The sequence below is a fragment of the Vombatus ursinus genome, unplaced genomic scaffold (genome assembly GCF_900497805.2).
Source record: "Vombatus ursinus unplaced genomic scaffold, bare-nosed wombat genome assembly UNPS02014794.1, whole genome shotgun sequence".
Lineage (NCBI taxonomy): Eukaryota > Metazoa > Chordata > Mammalia > Diprotodontia > Vombatidae > Vombatus > Vombatus ursinus.
In genome coordinates, this window is record NW_020954572.1 from 2,910,617 (window position 1) to 2,931,682 (window position 21,066).

General features: G+C 41.2%; 1 protein-coding gene across 1 annotated transcript in view; it reads right to left on the reverse strand.

Moving 5' to 3' along the window:
- The window catches only part of RIN3 (Ras and Rab interactor 3), a 159,267-nt gene that overhangs the window by 102,531 nt on the left and 35,670 nt on the right, over nt 1-21,066 (reverse strand). Inside the window, exon 2 of the mRNA XM_027870033.1 lies at nt 9,776-9,998. Within this exon, the coding sequence (XP_027725834.1) occupies nt 9,776-9,998 (223 nt within the window). The remainder of the gene's footprint in view (nt 1-9,775; nt 9,999-21,066) is intronic.

A 21,066-nucleotide genomic window follows, 5' to 3' on the forward strand; every position in this document is an offset into this window, starting at 1 on the left:
TAGAGAAGGAAATGGCAATCCGCTCCAGTATCTCTGCCAAGAAAACCCCAAATGGGGTCACAAAGAGTTGGACATGATTGAACAAGTGCTTTTCTCACGACAATGGAAGAAAATCACTGAAAGTCTTATTATTACCCATTTATTAGATAAGCAGGGTAAATGGCTTGTTCACAGTCACACCAGTAAGGACACCTATTCCACAGTACCTCTTTTTCTTTTTTAACCTGTGATATGCCTTTTGGTCATCTCTCCAAAATGGGGGCTGAGCAGAGAAAGGAAGAAAAGAAACCTCAATCTATAAGTCAACTTTAAGAGATCACCTGATGCAGATGATTTCTAAGTTCTCTTCTGGCTCTAATGAGTTATATTATCTATTTAAATCTGCCCAATAACAAACACTTATAGCCGTCTACCCATCTATGTACAAGGCACCAGTTCGACATTGAAGGCTCACAGAAGAGGTGGTGAAGAGATTGTATATTTCCCTTCTACATAGTAGGTGCTCAAAAATGTCTGTTGGCAATGATGAAATTAAGAGTGAGCAGTACAGGGAAAGAATTCAGCTGAGAGTCAAACTATGTACTATAACCTGTAAATCATGTAGGATATCAGATAAAAGAGAGAAATCAACGAAGCCTGGAGTGGTCAGAGAAGGCTTCTGAGAGAAAGGGAGATTTTAGTTGGGTTTTGAAGGATGAGTAGGATTGGGATAGGCAGAAGAGAGAGAGATGGGACAGCAATAAAGGCTAGGTAAAGGCTAGGGGCCCAAAGAAAGGGAGGTAGTTGTGGGAATGAACACTAGATCATCTTTGTTGCTTGTTAAGAGTTGGGCAGGATGAGGAGGGAGGGGTAGCTGGGTGGCAGCCAGGTGGCGCAGTGGATAGAGCACTGGCCTTGGAATCAGGAGGACCTGAGTTCAAATCTGGTCTCAGATACTTATTAGCTGTGTGACCCTGGGCAAGTCACTTAACCTTGCTTGCCTCCAAAAAAAAAAAAAGAAAAGAAAAGAAAAGAAAAGAAAAGAAAAGAAAAGAAATTTGCTGTAAAAAAAAAAAGAGTTGTGGGAAAAAATTGGGAGCAGGAGAGAAAACTAGCATATACTAAAACAAGGATTCTGGGTTTCCAAAAGGGTTTATTTCCCTTGTGCTTTCTCAATCCCTCTTTCCTGAGTCAGCTCAAAGTGGCCTCTACATAGAGGATGCCTTTCTAGTCGGTGGTCTGGACATGTTTCCTTTGAAAAAATATGAAAGGGCAAAGCAAAGCTGCAGGACTTGTAATCTTAGGCTGAGAGAGCCCATCACAGGTAAAAGTCACAAATATTAGTTAGTAAACAAACTCCTTTTCTTTCTTTTTCATAAATGGAGGAGGGAAGCTCCTTTGTTAGGAGTGAGACACATAGAAAAGAAAAGATAGAATGAATGAGCTGGATTGTTGGTCTTCAGCAGACTTCTCACTTGCAGTGTGACTTCATTTCATGTGAATTCAATCGATTGCTTATGGTTATTAAGAAGGTGAAAAATATTCATGGGCAAATTTCAGTTCCCAGATGGGACAATGGAAAGGACATGGGGTAATCCTTGTCCTTAGAGGTGGTGTCGTGGATAGAGCACTGGGATTGGAGTCAGGAAGATCTGAGTTTAGATCTGGCCTCAGGCACTTATTAGCTGTGTGATCTTGGGCAAGTCAATGCCTGCCTCAGTTTCTCCATCTGTATAATGAGGATCATAATAGCACCTACCTCCCAGGGTTGCTATGAGGATTAAATGAGAAAATATTTATAAAATGCTTAACTCAGTGCCTTGAACATTGCTGTTTTTGTTCAGTTGTTCAGTCCTGTCTGAACCGCCGTGAAGGCAGTTGAAGAAAGCACTGTGGAGTGCTTAGAGCTTGGCAAGACATTAAAGACGCACTGGTCTTGGTCTAGACTCTTCGTGACCCTGTGGACCATTGCATGCCAATATTGTCCTTGGGGTTTTCTTGGCAAAGATGCTGGAGTGGTCTGCCATTTCCTTCTCTGGTGGATTAACAGAGGTTAAGTGACTTGCCCAGGGTCACGCAGCTAGTGACACATAGTAGGTGCTATATAAATATTAGATATTATTATTATCCTTTACTTTCTTTATGGCTCAATAAGGCTAGGAACTGGACCTGTGATTTCCTTGTTGTAGGGAAGTTTCATTGGTGAGAAGCTTTCTCTGCCTATACAGGTTAGCACCTTCCCTACAGTTTAGCCTTAGATAGTTCCTAGTACATTGAGAGGCTAAGTCACTTATCCAGGGTCACATAGTATATATGCTGCCAAGCCAACTGTCTATCCACTATGCCACAGATGCCATTACTGTGGCTAACAATAGATAACAACAATAAGATTGTATTTGTAAAGTGCTTAACACATTACCCACATAGTAGGTGCTATATAAATGCTAGCTATTAGTAGTAGTAGTAGTGATAATAATATTAACAACAATGAGAAATGAAGATAGAGAAGGATTATCAGTTCTACTGGGTGAGATCACCTCCTTGATTAACTGGACATGAATGAATATTAATATACCATGACATCCAATATCCTTTCTAAAGTGAATTGCTTTTTCTGTTTTTCTGTTCATGATGATATGAGCATAAATCTTTGTGTTGTTCTATTCCATCTGTTATTTATTTACCAATTCTGCATGATGTAGTATGGCAGAAAGAGCATGGGAGTCAGGACATCTGGGTTCCAGTCCAAGCTGTGCCACTCATTCATGTGTGACCTTGGCAATTGATCAACCATGTATTTACTAGGAATCATGCTAGGTGATGAGAATACAAAGACAGAAATCCTCTAGTCTCTGCTTCAAAAAGCTTACATTCTATCAGAGGAAATGACCTATACACATATAAAGTAACATACAAGGAAAAGAAAGTGATTTCAGGGGACACTTATAGTGGAGTTGGCAATTTATCTAATAGCTAGCATTTATATATTGCTTTAGGTTTTGCAAAATTGTTAACTCATTTGATTTTCACAATGACCCTGTAAAGTAGGTGCTATAATTATCCTCATTTTACAGATGGGAAAACTGAGGCAGAGGTTAAGTGATTTGCTCAGGGACACAGAGCAGTAAGTATCCGAGGCAAGATTTGAACTGAGGTCTTCCTGACTCCAAGTCCTGTGTCCATTATTTCACCTAGATGCCTACTTGAGCTTTGAAAGGAGCTAAGGGTTCCAAGAGGCAGATGTAAGAAGAGAAGGTATTGCAGGCATGGGGGACAGTACGTGCAAAAGCACAGAGGTGGGACACTGAATGTTGAGGGAAAGAAATGAACAGCAAATAGGCCAGTTTGGTTGCATTATCAGGTGTATGAAGGGGACTAAGGTGCAACAAACTTGGAAAGGTGGTCTGGAACCAGATTGTGAACCAGACTGTGCTTTAAATAGCAAGTCATTCCCCCACACTGGGTCTCAGTCAGGATCCTTATCAGTAAAATTCAGGATTTGGGCTACATTTATGATTAGTGAGCCCCCTTCCAGCTCTAAAATTCAATTCTAGGTTGGGTGAGCCCTGAAATGAATTCTTTTAATTCCTCTGGTCCTGCACTTATGAAAAAGGGGAGGCAAGCCCATAAACGTACAGAATGTTAAAACATGGAACACGGACCTTAGACATCATCCCATTAGATTATAAACTTCTTGAGGGCAGGCATTGTTTTTTGCCTCTTTTTGTATCTCCAGTGCTTAATACAATGCCTGCCAGATAATAGGTTGATTGATTGATCACTTAATCTCTTCATTTCACAGATGAGAAAACTGAGTCCAATGTTTCCCTCAATCTATACTCTCTCTTTCTCACACTTACTAGATGTATGACCCCGGGCAAATCACTTAACCCTGTTTGCTTCAGTTTCCTCATCTGCAAAATGAGCTGCAGAAGGAAATGGCAAACCATTCTAGCATCTCTGCCAAGAAAATCCCAAATGGGGTCATGAAGAGCTGGATACTATTGAAAAATGACTGGACGATAACATACCCTCTCACTATTTACAACATTTTCTCTAGACTCTTGAAAAGAAAGGATTTTTATTGTCTGTTTTTCTTTGATCTAATACTAAAATCAGTTGGTATTCCCTGTATACACACAACCTGATACTAATTACAATACTACTGGTTGTTGCATTTTTACAACCAGTTCAACTTTTTACAATTTTTTGTATGTACAATTTTTATGTAGGACATAATTTGTCTTCCGTATAAAAATCAAATTTCTTTTTTGCAAGTTTTATTTAAAAAAAATTTTTTTTTGCATAAAATGAAGAAAGCTTTTTTTTTTTCTAAACTACCTTTTAACAAAATAGATGAATTAACCAACTAGGAAAGAAAAAGGCATACCATGTCTGCTCAGTTGAGAAAACAGCCCTGGACCTGGAGGCAGGAGACCTAGACTAGAGTCCCACCTTTGTCTCTAATTGTTTGTGTGACCTGAATATTTGTAAAGTGCTCTCTAAACCCTAAAACTTCAGATAATTGGTTAATTAATTATTAATAGTACTATAATAGTATTATTATATACTATTTAATAGTATTATATTTAATTATATAATATATAAATGTATTTAATTATATATTATATAATTATATATATAACTGGAGATATAATAATATATAATAATAAATATTAACTCAAAATGATAGAGTTGAACTGAACAATGATTTTGGAAGTTCTTGCCTGCTATGTTCTAACATGCTATATTCTAAAGTCTTTTCTAATGCTTGCTTTCCATGTTCTACATGTCCTAGTATCCCATGTTTTAAGATCTCTTCAAGCTCTTAATTCTATGATTCCTTTCTAGGAATATTTTTATTTAAAAAAAAAACCAAACCTTTTGAATGCTTTTTTTATTTTTGGTGAGGCAATTGGTGTTAAGTGACTTTCCCAGATTCACACAGCTAGTAAATGTTATGTGTCTGAGGCCGGATTTGAACTCAGGTCCTCCTGACTCGAGGCCAGTGCTCTATCCATCTATACCTAGCTGCCCCCAGGAATGCTTTTCCTAAATGGATGAACCTTCATTGGTAGTGTTTCAAGCACTATATGATACCTGTGGAGGAGATATATTGGGGTTGGGAGGATTTTCAAGCGTCTCTGAAATCACACTAGGTAGACAACCACTTATTTTGTCTATGGATGTGGTCACATTTATCAGTTTACAATGCCCTCGTGTAGAAAGGATGGATGGAATCTAGGTAAAGATAGCTGTTGCCTGTAGAACAGACAACCTCCTTCGTATGTAACTTAAGAGGACTGGGACAATCTCTGCACCCTCTCGTCTGGTGCTTTTTCCACTGACTAACTGATGTCTGAATTTCCATCCTTAGATCATCATCCCTTTAATTACATTTGGAATGCAGTTACTCTCTGGTAAGGGCCACTTTAAGATGTTTTCTGTCATGAATGCCTCCACACAACGAACAGAACGCTGGATTAAAAACTTGCTGAGTGTCCCAGGTCAGATCTGGATGGACAGTGGGGTTAGCCTGTGACAGGAGATAGCTGACCTATTTCAATCTTGCTAAGCTTCTCCATAAAAATGCCCAGTTGCCTTCATGCCTGGAAAAGCTCATTCAGGGGGAAATTAATTTTTACGGCAACAGAGGTCATTTCAAGAGGAATTCAGAAGCTTTCTATATTTGGAAGCCTCTGTTGTTATTAGTTTCCAAAGAATCATCTATTCTCCAATTTAGCAGACCTAAGCTGAGTTATCCTGCTGACTTTCTGGGGCCAAGGGGATCACTGAGTCCCTGTTTTATTTTCTGGGCCATAGTTTTATTTCATTTACTGATTCAACAAATATGCATTCATCACCAACTATATATAAAACATTGTGCTCTGTTCTGTGGGAAGATGAAAGTCAGTAAGTAACAATTCCTGCCTTTTGGAACTTCTGTTTGAGTAGGGAGGACAAAGCATGTAAAACCATAAGAAGACAGATGAAATATGGAGACCTACAGAAGAGAGGTACAAAGTGCTATAAGAATAAGAATTCTATTTCTTTCTGTAGATACAATGTCTTACCCAGTAACTGGTCTAATTTGTATCTGCCTACATTTGCCCAAGTGAATAATGAGATGAGTGATACAGCCTTGAGAGTGGCCGTATTTATTACTGCCTCAGGTAGGTCTAGTTGTAGGATAGCATGGCTCAGTGGATAGAAGTGCTGGACTTGGAATCAGGTAGACATGGGTTCAAATCCCACTTCAGATGCTTATAAAGAGTTGAGCAAATTAGGCAAATCATTTAAGTTGTCTTAGCCTCATTTTCCTGTAAAATCTGTAAAATGGGGAGATACTCAACTGTAGTACTAACTTCATGAGAATCAAACAAGATACTGTATACAAAGCATTTGCAAACATTACGGTACATAGATGTCTGCTTTTAATATTCTTCTGCCTTGCTTTGAAGGCTCTCCAAAAATCTGGCTCTGTTCCACCTATCCAGTCTATTTGGATAACTATCTAGCTCTGCTCCTTCCAATCTAGTCAAGTCTCCTCTCCTCTGATCCACCAACAGAAATGGAACTTCTTTCTTCATAATGTTCTGTTCCCCTATTCTGAATACGTTCCTCAGACAATTGAAAGGAAGGAAGGAAAACAAGCATTTATTAAGTGCCTACTATGTGCCAGGCTGTGCTAAGCACCTTACAAATATTATCTCATTTGATCCTCACAACTATGAAGTAGATGCTATTCTTATCCCCATTTTACAGTTGGGGAAATTAAGGCAGTGACTTGCCCAGAGTCACACAGTTTGTAAATGGCCCAAGCCAGTTTTGGGGTGTTCCTGACTCCAGGCACAGTGCTGTATTCAATGCACCACCTAGCTGTCTCCTAATTTTACCTTTCTCTGAAGGTTCAGTGCCAACTCCACTTCCTCCAGGAAACCTTGCCCTCCCTCCTAAAAGTCAGAACTAATTTCTTCTGAACTTCCAGAGTGTTTCCTGTCCATACCACTCACAAGGCACAATGTACTGCTCTCCTTGGGTAGACAGTATAAATAACACTGGACCTAGGTTTGAATCTCAGCTTTGGCACTTACCAGTCATGTGGCCTTGGGAAAGTCACTTGGTCTCTGAGAGCATCAGTTTTCTCATCTGCAAAATGCGGTTATGCTACCTATGTCACAGGGTTGTTAGGAAAGTGCTTTGTAAACTAGAAAACACTACGGAATTACAAGCCATTATTATTACACGCTTTAGTTTCCCAACTTGATCATAAGCTCCTTTTGGGCAGCACTTTGTGTCATACTAAGCAGCACAATGGATAAAGCACTGAGCACAGAGTCAAGAAGACCTAAGTTCAAATCTAGCATCAGACACTTTACTAGCTGTGTGACCCTGGGTAAGTCACTTAACCTGTTTGTCTCAGTTCCCTCAATTGTAAAATGGGGATAATAATAGCACCTGCTTCCCAGGATTGTTGTAAGGATCAAATGAGGTAATATTTGCACAGTGCCTGGCACATAATTGGTGCTGCATAAATGGTTAATTCCCTCCCTATTAATTTTTGCATCTTCTATAGTACCTAGCACATTGTAGGTGCAATAAACTATTTTTTGAATGAATGAATTTCTATAATTCCCATTGATTCTGTCTTTGCTGTGGTCAACACTCTTACTGACAGAGAGAATGTGGAAAGAAGAGACAGTCCTTCTGGTTTCTTGTCAGTACATGTGAGGAAAGCAGGGTGATAGACCATTAGACTTTGAGTCAGGAAGATCTGAGTTCAAATCCCATCTCTCACGTTCACAGCTGTGTGATCGTGAATGAATCATTTAACCTATACTTACAAAACGAGGACGATAAATGGTGACGCAGTGGATAGAGCAGGAGGCCTGGAGTCAGGAAGACCTGAGTTCAAATTTGGCCTCAAGGAGCTTACTAGCTGTGTGACTCTAGGCAAGTCAATTAACTGTTTGCCTCAGTTTCCTCATCTGTAAAATGAGCTGAAGAAGGAAATGGCAAACCACTCCAGTATCTTTGCCAAGAAAACCCCAAATGGGGTCATGAAGAGTTGGGACATGACTGAAAAAAGACTGAATAACAAAATGAGGATGACTATTTCTACAGTTACCCATCTCTGTAAGGCTCAAATAAGATAGTGAATAGTGTTTTGTAAACTATACTGTAAAAAGCTTAGTTATTTAACAGTAACTGACTTTTGATTTAATAATATTAATAATAATACCATCTTTGGATAAAAGAGGGAAGGGACTGGTTCCTAGAACTCCTGGTTTCGTATCTTGGCTCTAACATTTGGCAGGCAGCTGGGTGATAGAGTGGATGGAGTGCTAGAACTGGAGTCAGGAGGCCCTGAGCTCACAAATCCTGCCTCAGGCACTTATCAGCTATGTGACCTTGGGTGAGCTACTTAGCCTGTCTTCCTCAGTTTCCTCATTTGTAAAATGGGAATAATAGCCTCTACCTCCCAGCATTGTTTTGAAGAAAAAATGAGTTAATATTTGTAAAATGCTCTCTAAACCTCAAAGCTTCGTGGAAACTATTAGCAATTAATTAATTAATTATTACTATTATTACTATTACTAGTTGAGCAACCACTGGCCTGAACCTCTGTTTCTACATTACATGAAATGGGGATAGTACATCATTGTAAGGAAAGTACTTTGCAAACCTTAAAGTACTATAGAAATGTGAGTTGTTATTGTGATTGCTATTATTCCAGCTGCGTTGACTTCCTTCCCCAGGAGGAGCCAGAGAGGTGTGGTTCTTCCAGGCCACATTACAACAATCTGCTCCCAGTCCTTCCCCTTTCCAAGGCACAGATCTCATATTCCTACAGAGAGGTATCAAGGGCCGTTCCCTGGACAGATCTGAAGAATGTTCCTCGCACACTTCCCCCTGATGCTCCCCAACGTTTCCCAAGAAGAACTTGGGAAATGAACTTCTTGTGCCTCAAAAAACTGTCATCTTTGGAAAACTCTGTGCTGCTTTTTCACACCTAGGATGGAAGAGCTAATTTTACCCCTGATCTTCATGACTGGGAAGGATTAGCAGGCAATGTCCTAGCTCGGGCAACTGGGCAGAAACCTCTGATTTTATTTTCCAAACTGAGTCCATTTCTCTAACTTTCAGTATCACTTGCCTAGGGTCAGACAGAACTCTGGTCCTCCTGACTCCAGGGCCAGTTCTCTATCCACTGTGCCACCTAACTGCCCACAGAGATGTTAAAAAACAACAGCAACAACAACAAAAATCCTTTGCTTGACTTCACCATCTCCTCAAGTTATCACTCCATATTTCTCCTCCCTTTTGCTGTCAAACTCCCAGAAAGTGTTGGCTATTCTCACTGCCCCCATACTCTCACCACTCCTTTGCCATCCAGGTCAATACTCCTTTGGCAAGGGGCAGCGAGGTGGCGCAGTGGATAGAGCACTGGCCCTGGAGTCAGGAGGACCTGAGTTCAAATTCGGCCTCAAACTAGCTGTGTGACCTGAGCAAGTCACTTAACCCTATTGCTTAGCAAAAGACAAACAAAAAAAGCACTTTCCTCACAACAGCCCTTTGAGGCTGGCAATATAAGTGTTAACTCAGGGAGCAGCTAGGTGGTGCAGCGGATAGAGCACTGGCCCTGGAGTCAGGAAGACCTGAGTTCAAATCCAACCTCTGACAGTTACTAGCTGTGTGATCCTGGGCAAGCGACTTAACCCCATTGCCTAGCCTCCCCCACCAAAAAAATTCTCCCTTGGCAACGCTCACGTGTCAATCATCAATCCCCACTCACCCCAGGTGTTTCCTTTTGCAGGATCTGAACTGCCTTGTCCTGATCCATGTCCAACTGCAGCCAGACCGGGCAGGTTGCAATGAGCTTCTCAAGAACACTAATTCCCCGGGGAAGGCGATTCCTCGAGGCAGCTGACCAAAGGGACTCAGTGTCTTCTTCCTCTTCTTCCTCTTCCTCATCTGTCTTCTCTCCTTTCTCTTCTCGTCCAATATCTGGAATAGGACTGAAGGGACAAAAGAAAGTGGTCATTGCATATGCAGACATCTCAACGGGGAATTGGTGATAAATTAATTATTTATAAAAAAAAAAGGATTAGAAATATCACTCCTGAGTTCTCAATGTTTTTCTGTAGCAGTGATTGTCTTTAATTCCTAAGTTCTCTAGCAAAGTTCACACAGCAGACACTGTTTCATTTTTATCTTTGTATTCTCAGAACATGCAACATGAGGTCATGGATAGAGAACTGGCCTTGGAGCCAGGAAGACATGAGGTCAAGTCCTGCCTCTCCAGGGATACTCTGGGTAGATATTTAACATCTGGTTTTCTGGGGGGAGAAAGTCCTCATGATATACTTTTAAGTGTAATCTGTGTTACTGACGTTTTCTCCATCACTTTCGCTAAGTCTGGACCGACTTTCAGACAAACTGGTACTTTTCTAACCAAATCCCTCCTGTACTCTGTTTGGGAAATTGATTTTTTGTACCCAAGTATAAGATTTTACATTTATTGCTAGAGATGTAATCCTGTTAGATCAGCACAATACTGTAGCCTGTCAAGATCCCCGTGGAATCTGACCTTGCCATCTAGGATGTTAACCCGTCCAGTTTGGTGTCATTTGAAAATTCAGTGAGGTCTGACCCACGTCAATCTTCAGAGTCCCTCTATTTTTTGTGGAATAAAATAGAAGCTCAGTAAGGTCAGAGACCATATTTTATCTAAACTTGTCGCTTCCCCACAGATGACTTCAGAGGAAAAAGTGAGGCTGGTGACTTTGCACAGCTCTCCCTCACTTAAATCCAATTACTTACATGACATGGCATCATCTCCCTGATGTCATGGTCCTCTTTCAGAACAAAGGACAACCAACAGCACAGCTTATACTTCACTTGGGAGGACTATAACGTCGATGTTTAATGTCAGTGAATGAACGACAGCACCTGAACATTGATATGTTTGTCTCATGCTGAAAGCAGAGAAGCAGTATTATAGCTAGCTAAAGAGTAATATCATCGTAGGGTCCTGGATTTCCTTATTTGGATGCTATGGTGGATGAAACAATACCCCAGGGGCTTACAGCACTCCACAAATAGATGTGAGAAGTAGAAAAAGGAAGATCCTAGACAATGTGAGTTATCAGTCCTGAGAACTTGCCACTTTTACCCTTCTCTCCTTCCCTTCAGCCCTCACTGAATCCTAAAACCATAAAATAATAGAGTCATAAATGACCTGAGGACATAGAATACAGCTAGGTGGCATAAGTGGATAGAGTGCTGATCCTGGAGCAAGGAAAACTGGAGTTCAAAATCTAGTCTCAGACATTCACTAATTGTGTGACCCGGGCAAGTCACTTCAACTCAGCCTCAGTTTCTCTACCTCTAACAATAGCACCCCAGATGTTTTTGTGAGGATCAAATGAAAAAATATTTTTAAAATGCTATGCAAACCTGAAAGCACTACATAAACTATTATCATCATTATTATTAATGTTGAGAATAAGACATAGAATATTAGAGCTTGAAGGGACTTTAGATGATGGAATGTCAAAACATAGAAGACTAAAATTAAAGACCTGGAAGGGCCTTGAGAATATAGAATGTTAAGAATTGGAAGGGCCCTTATGGACTATATTCTAACACAGGACTTCTTAAACTTTTTCCACTGGAGACCCCTTTTCCTGTTCTGGCTTAGTTAGTTGGTGTTGCATGGCCTGAGGGTATGCGCAGTGCAAAATGCACATGCTTTGTGTTCAGAACCACAGCTGCAGCGAAGTTACCCAATATAACACAGGCAAGTGCTGTTAGAAACATGTTGGATTAAGAAGCCCTAGACTCTAAATCATTCCTTTTACAATTAATAATTCACACTTATTTTTGTTTGCAAAGTGCTTTCTTCATAACAACTCCATGAGATAGGAAGCATGAGTATTATCACCTCCACTTTATAGATGATTATAGATTATCACCTCCATGTTATCAATGAGGAACCTGAGTCCCAGAGAAGGAAAAAGACTTGCCTATCTATGGTCACACAGCTAGTCTTTCAGAATAGCTGGGACAAACCTCGTGCAGAATTTTCAGATCAATGATTTCAGAATTCACAGGATCCTTTGGACAGTCAGTGAATAAATATGTATTTAAGCTACTACTATGTGACAGGCAGGGCAGCTAGGTGGTATAGTGGATAGAGGGCACTGGGCCTGGAGTCAGGAAGATCTGAGTTAAAATCTGGCCTCAGACACTTACTAGCTGTGTGACTCTGGGCAAGTCCCTTAACCCCTATTTGCCTTAGTTCCTTATCTGTAAAATGGGGACATTCTAGAGAAGGAAACGGTAAATCACTCCAATATCTTTGCCAAGAAAATCCTATGGACAAGTTCATGGGGTTGTTGAGGTTTAGATGCTAGGGGTGCTAGGACCCCAAAATCACAACACATGGGTCCTGCCTGAAAGAATTTGACTTTAGCCTTCTTGCAGCCAAAGACAAGGTTTATTAAAGATGAGCCATATATGCCAGATTCTTAAGGAATGTGAATATTTCTGACACTGGTAGGGATGAGCGGGCATGAGGAAGTCTCAGCCACTAAATGGCGGCCAGGATCTTATATACAGAAAGACTATAGGAGGGATCTAGGAGTGGTCAAGTAGTTTGGGGTGACTGGAGGAGGGGTTGGGAGAAGGGGTGTCTTGATGGGAGTGGACAGTAAACTGAGGTGACTGGAGGATCTAGGGAGGATCTGGAAGGGAGTGATTGAGACAATGGAGGGCTAGGCGAATTAAGGTAACAAAAAATTGGGAGACTGGGCTATAAGAAAAGACCAGTTGAGTAGATTAAGCCTCAAGCAACCGCTAGAGACTTCCTTGACCAAATAAGTGAGTTCAAGGAAAGTTCAAGGGTTTTCTGGGGTCCGTAGACAAATAGGACCCAAATTCTTTTTGGGGTAAAGGTCAAAGGTCTTGGCTTGGGACCATACCCCATCAGGGTCATGAACAGTCAGAAATTACTGAATGACTGAACAATAATAACAAATGTGTCAAGTACTGTGCTAAGCACCTGACATACAAAGAAAGGCCAAAGCCAGGTCCTGCTCTCAGTGGCAGAGACATTTCAGACCAATAAGATGTTAAAACAAGTTAGTCTATTATTAATTTTTTTTTTACTATTACCTTGATTTCCCAAAATATTCCTCTTCTCTTTCTCACCTAGACAGTATCAGGATTGTTGTTATTATTCAGTCTTTGGTTGTATCTGACTTTTTTTTTTTTCTGAGGCAATCAGGGTTAAGTGACTTGCCCAGGGTCACACAGCCAGTAAGTGTTATGTGTCTGAGATCAGATTTGAACTCAGGTCCTCCTGACTCCAAGGCCAGAGCTCTATCCACTGCGCCACCTAGCTGTCCCTGTGTTTGACTTTTCATAACCCCATGGACACAGTACATAGAATTTTCTGGGCAAAAATACTGGAATGGTTTGCCATTTCCTTTTCCAGTGTGTACCCATTTTACAGATGAGAAACTGAGGCAAATAGGGGTCAAAGGACTTTCCCAGAGTCACACAGCTAGTAAGTGTCTGAGCCTGGGTTTGAACTCAGATCTTCCCCACTCCTGGCCCAGTGCTCTATCCGTTGTACCACCTAGCTGCCCCTTCTAATAAATAGCTCCAAGTCTCATTAATTAATCCTTATTTTTTGAATAATGTGTTACCTAGATTACCTCTGATTACAGTAACAACCTTCTCCTATAGGGATTATTATTTCCATTTTGTAGATAAGGAAAATGAGGCTTAGAGAGATTGTTACTTGTGTAAAGTCACACAGTAAGGACCTGCCAGAGCAGAAACCCAAATTTTCTGAATCTTTTCCCACAATGCCACCTTTCTAATTACAACAGCCTCCTCTCAGAAGCTAGTTTAATCATTGTATTAACATTGTTTTGTACACAAGTAGTTTCCTTACTTCCTTAGAAACTTAAAAACAAGTGCTCCCATCCAGGAAAGACTTGATGTTTATCTTGTTCCAGCTTGGCCCCAGGGATACTCTCTCCCCCACAGGGCATGGGGGCCATTGCCCCACAGCCCAGGATTAACCTGTACTTTTATGCCTTTGGAAGTGAATCTGTGCCAAGTGACCTGACCTCACAGGCTTTTTGCCCAGGCTGCCTTGTCAGGACTGAGAGCACCTTTTCTTTTATAACAAAAGAAACCAGTGTCAGAGAATATGATTCCACTCTTGCTCCAAATGCATCTTCAGTTCTCTGAAGAGACTATGGGAAGGGAACAGCAGTGGAAACAGTGTTGAATAATGGAAAGAACACTAGGTTGGAGTCAGGAGACCTAGGTTCTAGTTCTAGTCCTGCTGTTTTCCTATATATATGACCTTAAGCAAAACTCATTCCTTTTAGGGGCCTCTCAGATCTCCTCCGTAAAAAGTAGGGGTTGGATTAGAGCTGGATTCTGTATCACTGTAATTCTACTAAGCCTACCTAGGGAGTGCTGTCACAGGCTTTCTTGTCTGGCTCAACTGGCAGCCTTCCTCATCTGCCTGGACCAATGGAAGGATGATACTAATGTGTTAACATAGTGTGGTATAACCTTTCAGACAAGCTGACCACAGAGACCCATGCTTGACTATGTGGGAACCACACACGCATATCTGAACCTCCAACTCCACAGGAGGCCAGGGATACATGGAAAGGCAGGACCCAAGACTGAGTTGATGTGGTTGCTTACAACTTCAGGGCTTCTACTACATTTCCTAAGAACTGCCTTAGTTTTTCCTATAAGCTGGGCTGCTTTCCCCTGTGACTAAGGCAGGGAATAACTTATGGACATAGACCTCAGATGACTGGAAAGCACTTTTCACATGTCAAGTTCATCTAGCCCTTACAACAAACCCATAAGGTAGGCAAATCAGGTACTAGTAGACCCATTCTATAGAGGAGGAAAATGAGGCTCAGGGCAGTTAAGTGACTTGCCTGAGGTCCCAAGAGTAGATAGTAGTAGAGACAGGCACACCTAGATCTTCCGAGTCCAAATATACCTTTGCTCTGTGTATAGAAATTGGTACAGGTATAAGTGTAAGGACAGCTATAGTTACATGTATATATACTCACATAAATATGCAATGTATTATATGCATATATAGGTGTACCAAAAGTCTTAGTGCAATTAAAAGCTTTATCATTTGGGACTAAGACTAAGTTGCACTAAGTCTTTTGGGATACCCTGTATATGTGTGTATGCAGAACTAGCTGAAATTTCCAGTACACTACAGTTAAATATATTAGTAGTTGCAGTAACAGTAGCTCAAATGTATTATCATACTTTAAAATTTCCAAAGCACTTTACATATGTTTCCTCATAATTCCTTATAATAACCCTGACAAGTAGTAACTACAGGTATTATTCCCGTTTTACAAATGAGGGAATTGAAGTTGATTTAGAGTCACAAAATGACTGACTTGTGGTCACTCAGCTAGGAAGTATGATTTGAATGCAGATGATCCTGGCTTCAAATCCAGAGTCCTTTCTACTAAGCCAGGTTTCTATTAATACTAATACCAGCACTAATAAATATTAGGAAGACTGGTGATAAACTAAGGTATCCATTACAGAGAGGTGATGGGCTTAGGGTAAGTGAACTCCAAACCCCATGAACCCCAATCTGAAGCAGTCTGCTCTAAGAAAGACACAAATGAAATTGGGGTACATGTGTCCACAGTTTAATTTGTCAAAGTGGATTAACATGCATTGCATGAGAGTTCAGTCTAAAACTGGGCCCCCCTAAGGTGGCTAGTTTAGAACTGACTCGGTTTGGGATTTTGAGGTGCAGCCTTATATGCCCTTCAAAGAGTAGGTGTTTCCAAGGGGTGCCAATCAACAGTGATAGGTCGACATACTAGGAGGTGGGCGGTTCCTTAGATCACTGGGCCCCACTACTCGCCATCAAAGGAAATACCACCCCTAGTCTTGGAAGTCTGTCTTCACCCAAACCTGAGGAGATAAAATCAATTCAGGCCTGAGTTGGAGTTTGACCAAGATAAGAAGATTCAATGCAATCTCATTATCAGAGATGTCCTTCTGAACAACTTTGGACAGAAGGATGGCAGGGTGGCATCTGAGTCTCTAAAACACAGATTACCATGAGAAATCATTTTTCACAGGTACAAAATGAAACATACATACATATATACATACATATATTTTATATATAATACATACATACATACTTACATACGTGTGTGTGCAGAGAGACAGAGACAGAGAGACAGAAAGGAAGTCGTTGGGGGAATTTGTTTTGTTTAATTGTTACAAGAAATTTGCTTTCCCCTCCAGGCAGTGTGGAGAAGGGAGAGAGAGAGAGAAAATAGCTATCTGTTCTTTTTTTTTTTTTTTTTAAATAAAGAGATAGGGGGTGCTACAGATGTGAAATGTTGTATGAACTTTCAGACAGGGTCATTGTATTGTTAGTTTTACTTAACTGTTTTGCTTTGTTACAAAAGACCTCTGGAGAAGTGGGAGTAATCTGTAAATGCGTTTAATGTAAAAACAAAACTCATAAAGAAAACTGAATGTAAAAAGAAATAGTTTCGACTTCACAGAATGGCTGAAAGGGTTTTGAGGATACTCAGGGATCTCTAGGCCACACTTTGAGAACCCCTAGTGTAGATCAAACCCCATCCACACCTTCTCATTCTGTGTCCCTCCTATGAATCTTCTCTAAAAGATCTACCTACCCAAGGTGCTTGAGACCATTATTTGAGTTATCTCAAACTTTACAAATGGCCAGGGCAAAATTGTCTACCTTTAGTCTTACACCATGACTGGCCTCATTTTCTGGTTATCTGTGTCCATAGTGACTATTTTTATGGATGAGTCATTGTTGAGAATATGGCGTCCCTGCTCACCACCCATGGGTTTCCACTGCTCCTTGGGGGTATATATATTTTCCATTCTCCTGAGATTGTGTTGTTCCATGATTCATAGCCATATAGCATCATAATTGCTGTCATTCCCTGTAGATGGTGAACTCCTGTTTATAGATGGCATCATGATAGCTGCATCAAGACCCAGAATACTACAGGGACTTCTCGAGAAAAACTATGGTTATTCAGGATTGGCTAGGAAAAATGCATTTTTTCCTACATTATGAAATGTAGTTAGATGAGTGACACATCAGGTTATCACCCTGTACATTTTTAAATGGGAACTATTATCACTAGAGAGGAAATTCCTAAAGGGTAGGACGACATCTCATCTCAGTTATATTTTCAGTTTTCCCTTCAATACCTTGCATATATCCTTGCAAATGGTAGGAGCACAAGAAAGATTTGCTGAATGGATAAATTAATAAAATCTAAACTTCTCTTTCTATTTAAACTCCAACCTCAGCCATCACAGAAGTTTGCTGGGTACACACTGGCAACTTTCATTAGCAGAGGCGGCCTTTGTTAATGAGCAGCCTGCCTGCCACAAAATAATAAGCCTGTTCTCACAGAGGCTCCCCTGGAAACAATAATAGTTTCAGGACAATTTTCCCTTCGCTCACAAGTAATGAAACAATTGTCTCATGCAGGCAATATAACTCCATGAGGTTTGCAGAATTAGGCCAGAGTCGGGGGAAAGGAAGGCCGATCCCAAACCACTTCGTTATGGCGAGTGACTCAGGAAAATCCTACCCCCTGAGCCTCAAGGTGTAAATCCCAGACTGTGGTACTCTCCCATATTTTGGGGATTTGTCTGTGGAGGGTTTTCTAATCAGCTCTCAGAAGGAACGATCAGATTAATATCTTCCATTGTTAAAATATACAGTGGTGGTGCCCCTGTCCCAGGCCTCTTATTAAAGGAAGAAAGCCCAGCTTCCTGGGTGGGATGGGAGCATGGAAAAAGCTGATGTGTGGAAAGAGTGAAATGACCTGCCATCCCAGGGGTGATGGGACCTAGGTCAGTGGCTCAACCTGCTTCAAAGCAAAGAGAGGCAGTGACCCAACTATAAATGGATCCACAAAAAAATCATCCTCTGGGCTGCCAACATTAGGCCTCTGGGAAACCAATTCAGAAAGGGCCAGAAAAATGTGCATCCTAATGAGACCTTGAGATAGGGAACTACTGTTATGAATGTCATTTAATAGACAAGTGCAGATCTCTGGGAATACAAGGGGGTAAGGGTTGAGGGGAGAGAGGGAAGAAGAAGAGGTCCGAGACATCAACTGCTCTGATCAGTGCCACAAACAGCCTTCTCTGACTTCATTCTCTCCTCTTCCAAGGATAATAATTTTGTTGTTGTTCAGTCATTTCAATTGTGTCTGCCTCTCTGTGACCCCATTTGGGGTATTCTTGGCGAAGACACTGGAGTGGTTTGCTATTTCCTTCTCCAGCTCATTTTACAGATGAGGAAACTGAGGCAAACGGGATTTAAGTGACTTGTCCAGAATCACACTGCTAATAAATGTTTGAGGGGGTCACAAAGAGTTGGACACGACTGAACAACAAAACTATTATGCAAGTTCACAACCTTGGAGTCATCCTCTACCTTCTGTATTCAACCAGCTGCCAAATCTTGTTGACTCCACCTCTTCAACATCTCTCTTATCTTCTCCTTCAGATCCCTATCATCTCTGAGTGGACTATTACTATAGCCTCCTAAACTAGTACCCCAGAGTCCAATGCCTTCTTCAATCCGTCTTCCACACAGCTGCTAAACTGATGTAACTCAAGCACAGGTTGGAACATTATTTCCCAACTCAAGAAGCTTCCTCGTCTCTCTTATTGCCCTTTGGACAAAACGTAGACTCTTCTATATAGCACTGGAAGTCTTTCATGATTTGACTTCAACCTGCTTTTCCAACACCCACCTACTTGCTGATGCCCGTAACCAATGTCCCCTCTCCCACCCACATGCTGGCAGAACTTAGTCTCCTCACCTCTGACTCTTGCGGCCACTAGTTAGTGCCTTTCAGAAGTCAAGGATCAGCTTATGGACCACAAGAGATCTTGTCTGAGTCTCCCCACCACAAAATTACTTTGTAATTATTGACGAGCTTCAGGGTGCACCCAAGAACGTTGGAGTGCACAGTTGTCTTGAAAGAATTTGTTCAGGCCATCTCCAAATCAAGTAAAGGTGTTTATTGAGGGTAACATACAAGACAACGTAACACACCAAGCACAACACACCAAGCAGGCTCCCCTGACCCTTATGGGACACAAAGCTTAAGGGAAACCCCAGTTTGGGGGGGGGTAGTAGCTTTCCCAAGGGAGAGGGGGCTTAAGGGAGATGCTCATCAGGGAAGACCCCAGCTTAAGGGGAACACCCTCTGATTAAGGAAGATGACAGAGGAAGGGAGACGTTTGAGCAAAGGGGCTACCTGCTAAGGGGGATGCCCTCCACTTAGGGAAGATACCCCCTAACCAGGAGAGACTAGGGATTCTTACATAGTAAAACCTGCTGCGGGCGGGGAGATGAGGTGACCAGAGACATATAGACAAAGGGGGTGGGGAGATGAGGTAATCAGGGACAGTAGTTTCAGAGTTTCAGGCATTATCTTTTCACCCCAGGGCAGAAGGGTCCCAGTTAGTTTGATATTTCATTGACCAGCCTACTTGAATCTCATAGTCTCCAAAAGTGGCTTTAAGTGGTACTTGAGATAATGAGCTCCTCACTGACCATTCTATTTGAATATCACCATCTCCCCTCTCAAGAAGTAGACACCCAAATTCATTTGGGAAAAAGGGCAAGGGGTCATGTATTCTTCATCCATTGCCTTGTTATGTGTTTTATATTTATGTAACTGTACACTGTTGTCTTACTCTAGTGGAATATAAACTTCCTGAAAGCAGGGACTGTTTGGATTTAGTTTTCATATATTATACTAAGTGCCTAGCTCAGAGCTTAGAACATAGAGGATGCTTAATAAACACATATTGAATTAAAATGAATGGTTTTATTCAGCCTTCACCAAGAGCCACGAAAATACCCTACTCATTCAAGTACCTGTGCTTTTTGTTTGTTCTGGTCTTGTTCTTTAGTCATGTCTGACTCTTTGTGACTCTCAGAACCATACTGACCATGGCGTTTCTTGGCAAAGATACTGGAGTGGTTGCCATTTCCTTCTCCGGTGGATGAAGGCAAACAGACGTTAAGTGACTTGTCCAGGGCCACACAGCTAGTAAGTGTCTAAGGCTGGACTTGAATTCAGATTTGTTTTGACTCCCAGCCCAGTGCTCTATCTACTGGGCTATCTACATGCCTCCTTATTCTGCTCTACCAGTCTAGAATGTCCTTCTCTTAAATGCTACCTCCTCCAGGATCCTGCCTGGCTATAATGACCTGTTATCTTTAGGCTTCGTATGACACTTTGTTTCAGTTCAATTCAATAAACATCAGTCATGTGCCTACTTTGTTCATAGCATCGTCAACATGAAATGAAAATGGAAAAATTTGAAAAAAAAAAGTGAAAATTGCCTCTCCCCTCAAGAAGCTTACATTCTGAACTTCCATAGTACTTGAAGTCATAGATTCATTGAAGGTTAGAATTGGAAGGGACCCTAAGGGATTCTTTTCCTGGGCAGCGAGGTGGCACAGTGGACAGAATGCAGGGCCTGGAGTCAGGAAGACTTGAGTTCAAATATGGCCTCAGATACTTATTAGCTTTGTGACCCTGGGCAAGTCACTTAATCCTACTTACCTCAGTTTCCTCATCTATAAAATAAACTGGAGAAGGAAATGGCAAACCACTGCAGTATCTTTAAGCCAAAAAAGACCCCAAATGGGGTCAAAGAGTTGAAGACAACTGAAAAACAACAAATAAGAGATTCTTTGGTCCAAAGGTTCTTAAACTTTTTCGTGTGTCATGGATACTTTTACCAGTCCAGTGAAGCCTATGGACCCCTTCCCAGAATGTGTTAAAATACATAAAACAAAACCCACAGGATTAAAAAGGAAACCAATTATACTGAATATTGAAATACAGTCTTGGGCCTCAGGGTAAAGACTCCTTATCTAGTCCAATTCCCTCATTTTAATAGACAAGGATGAGCAGATGCAGGGAAGTCCACACCATCAGAGATCAATGCTATCTC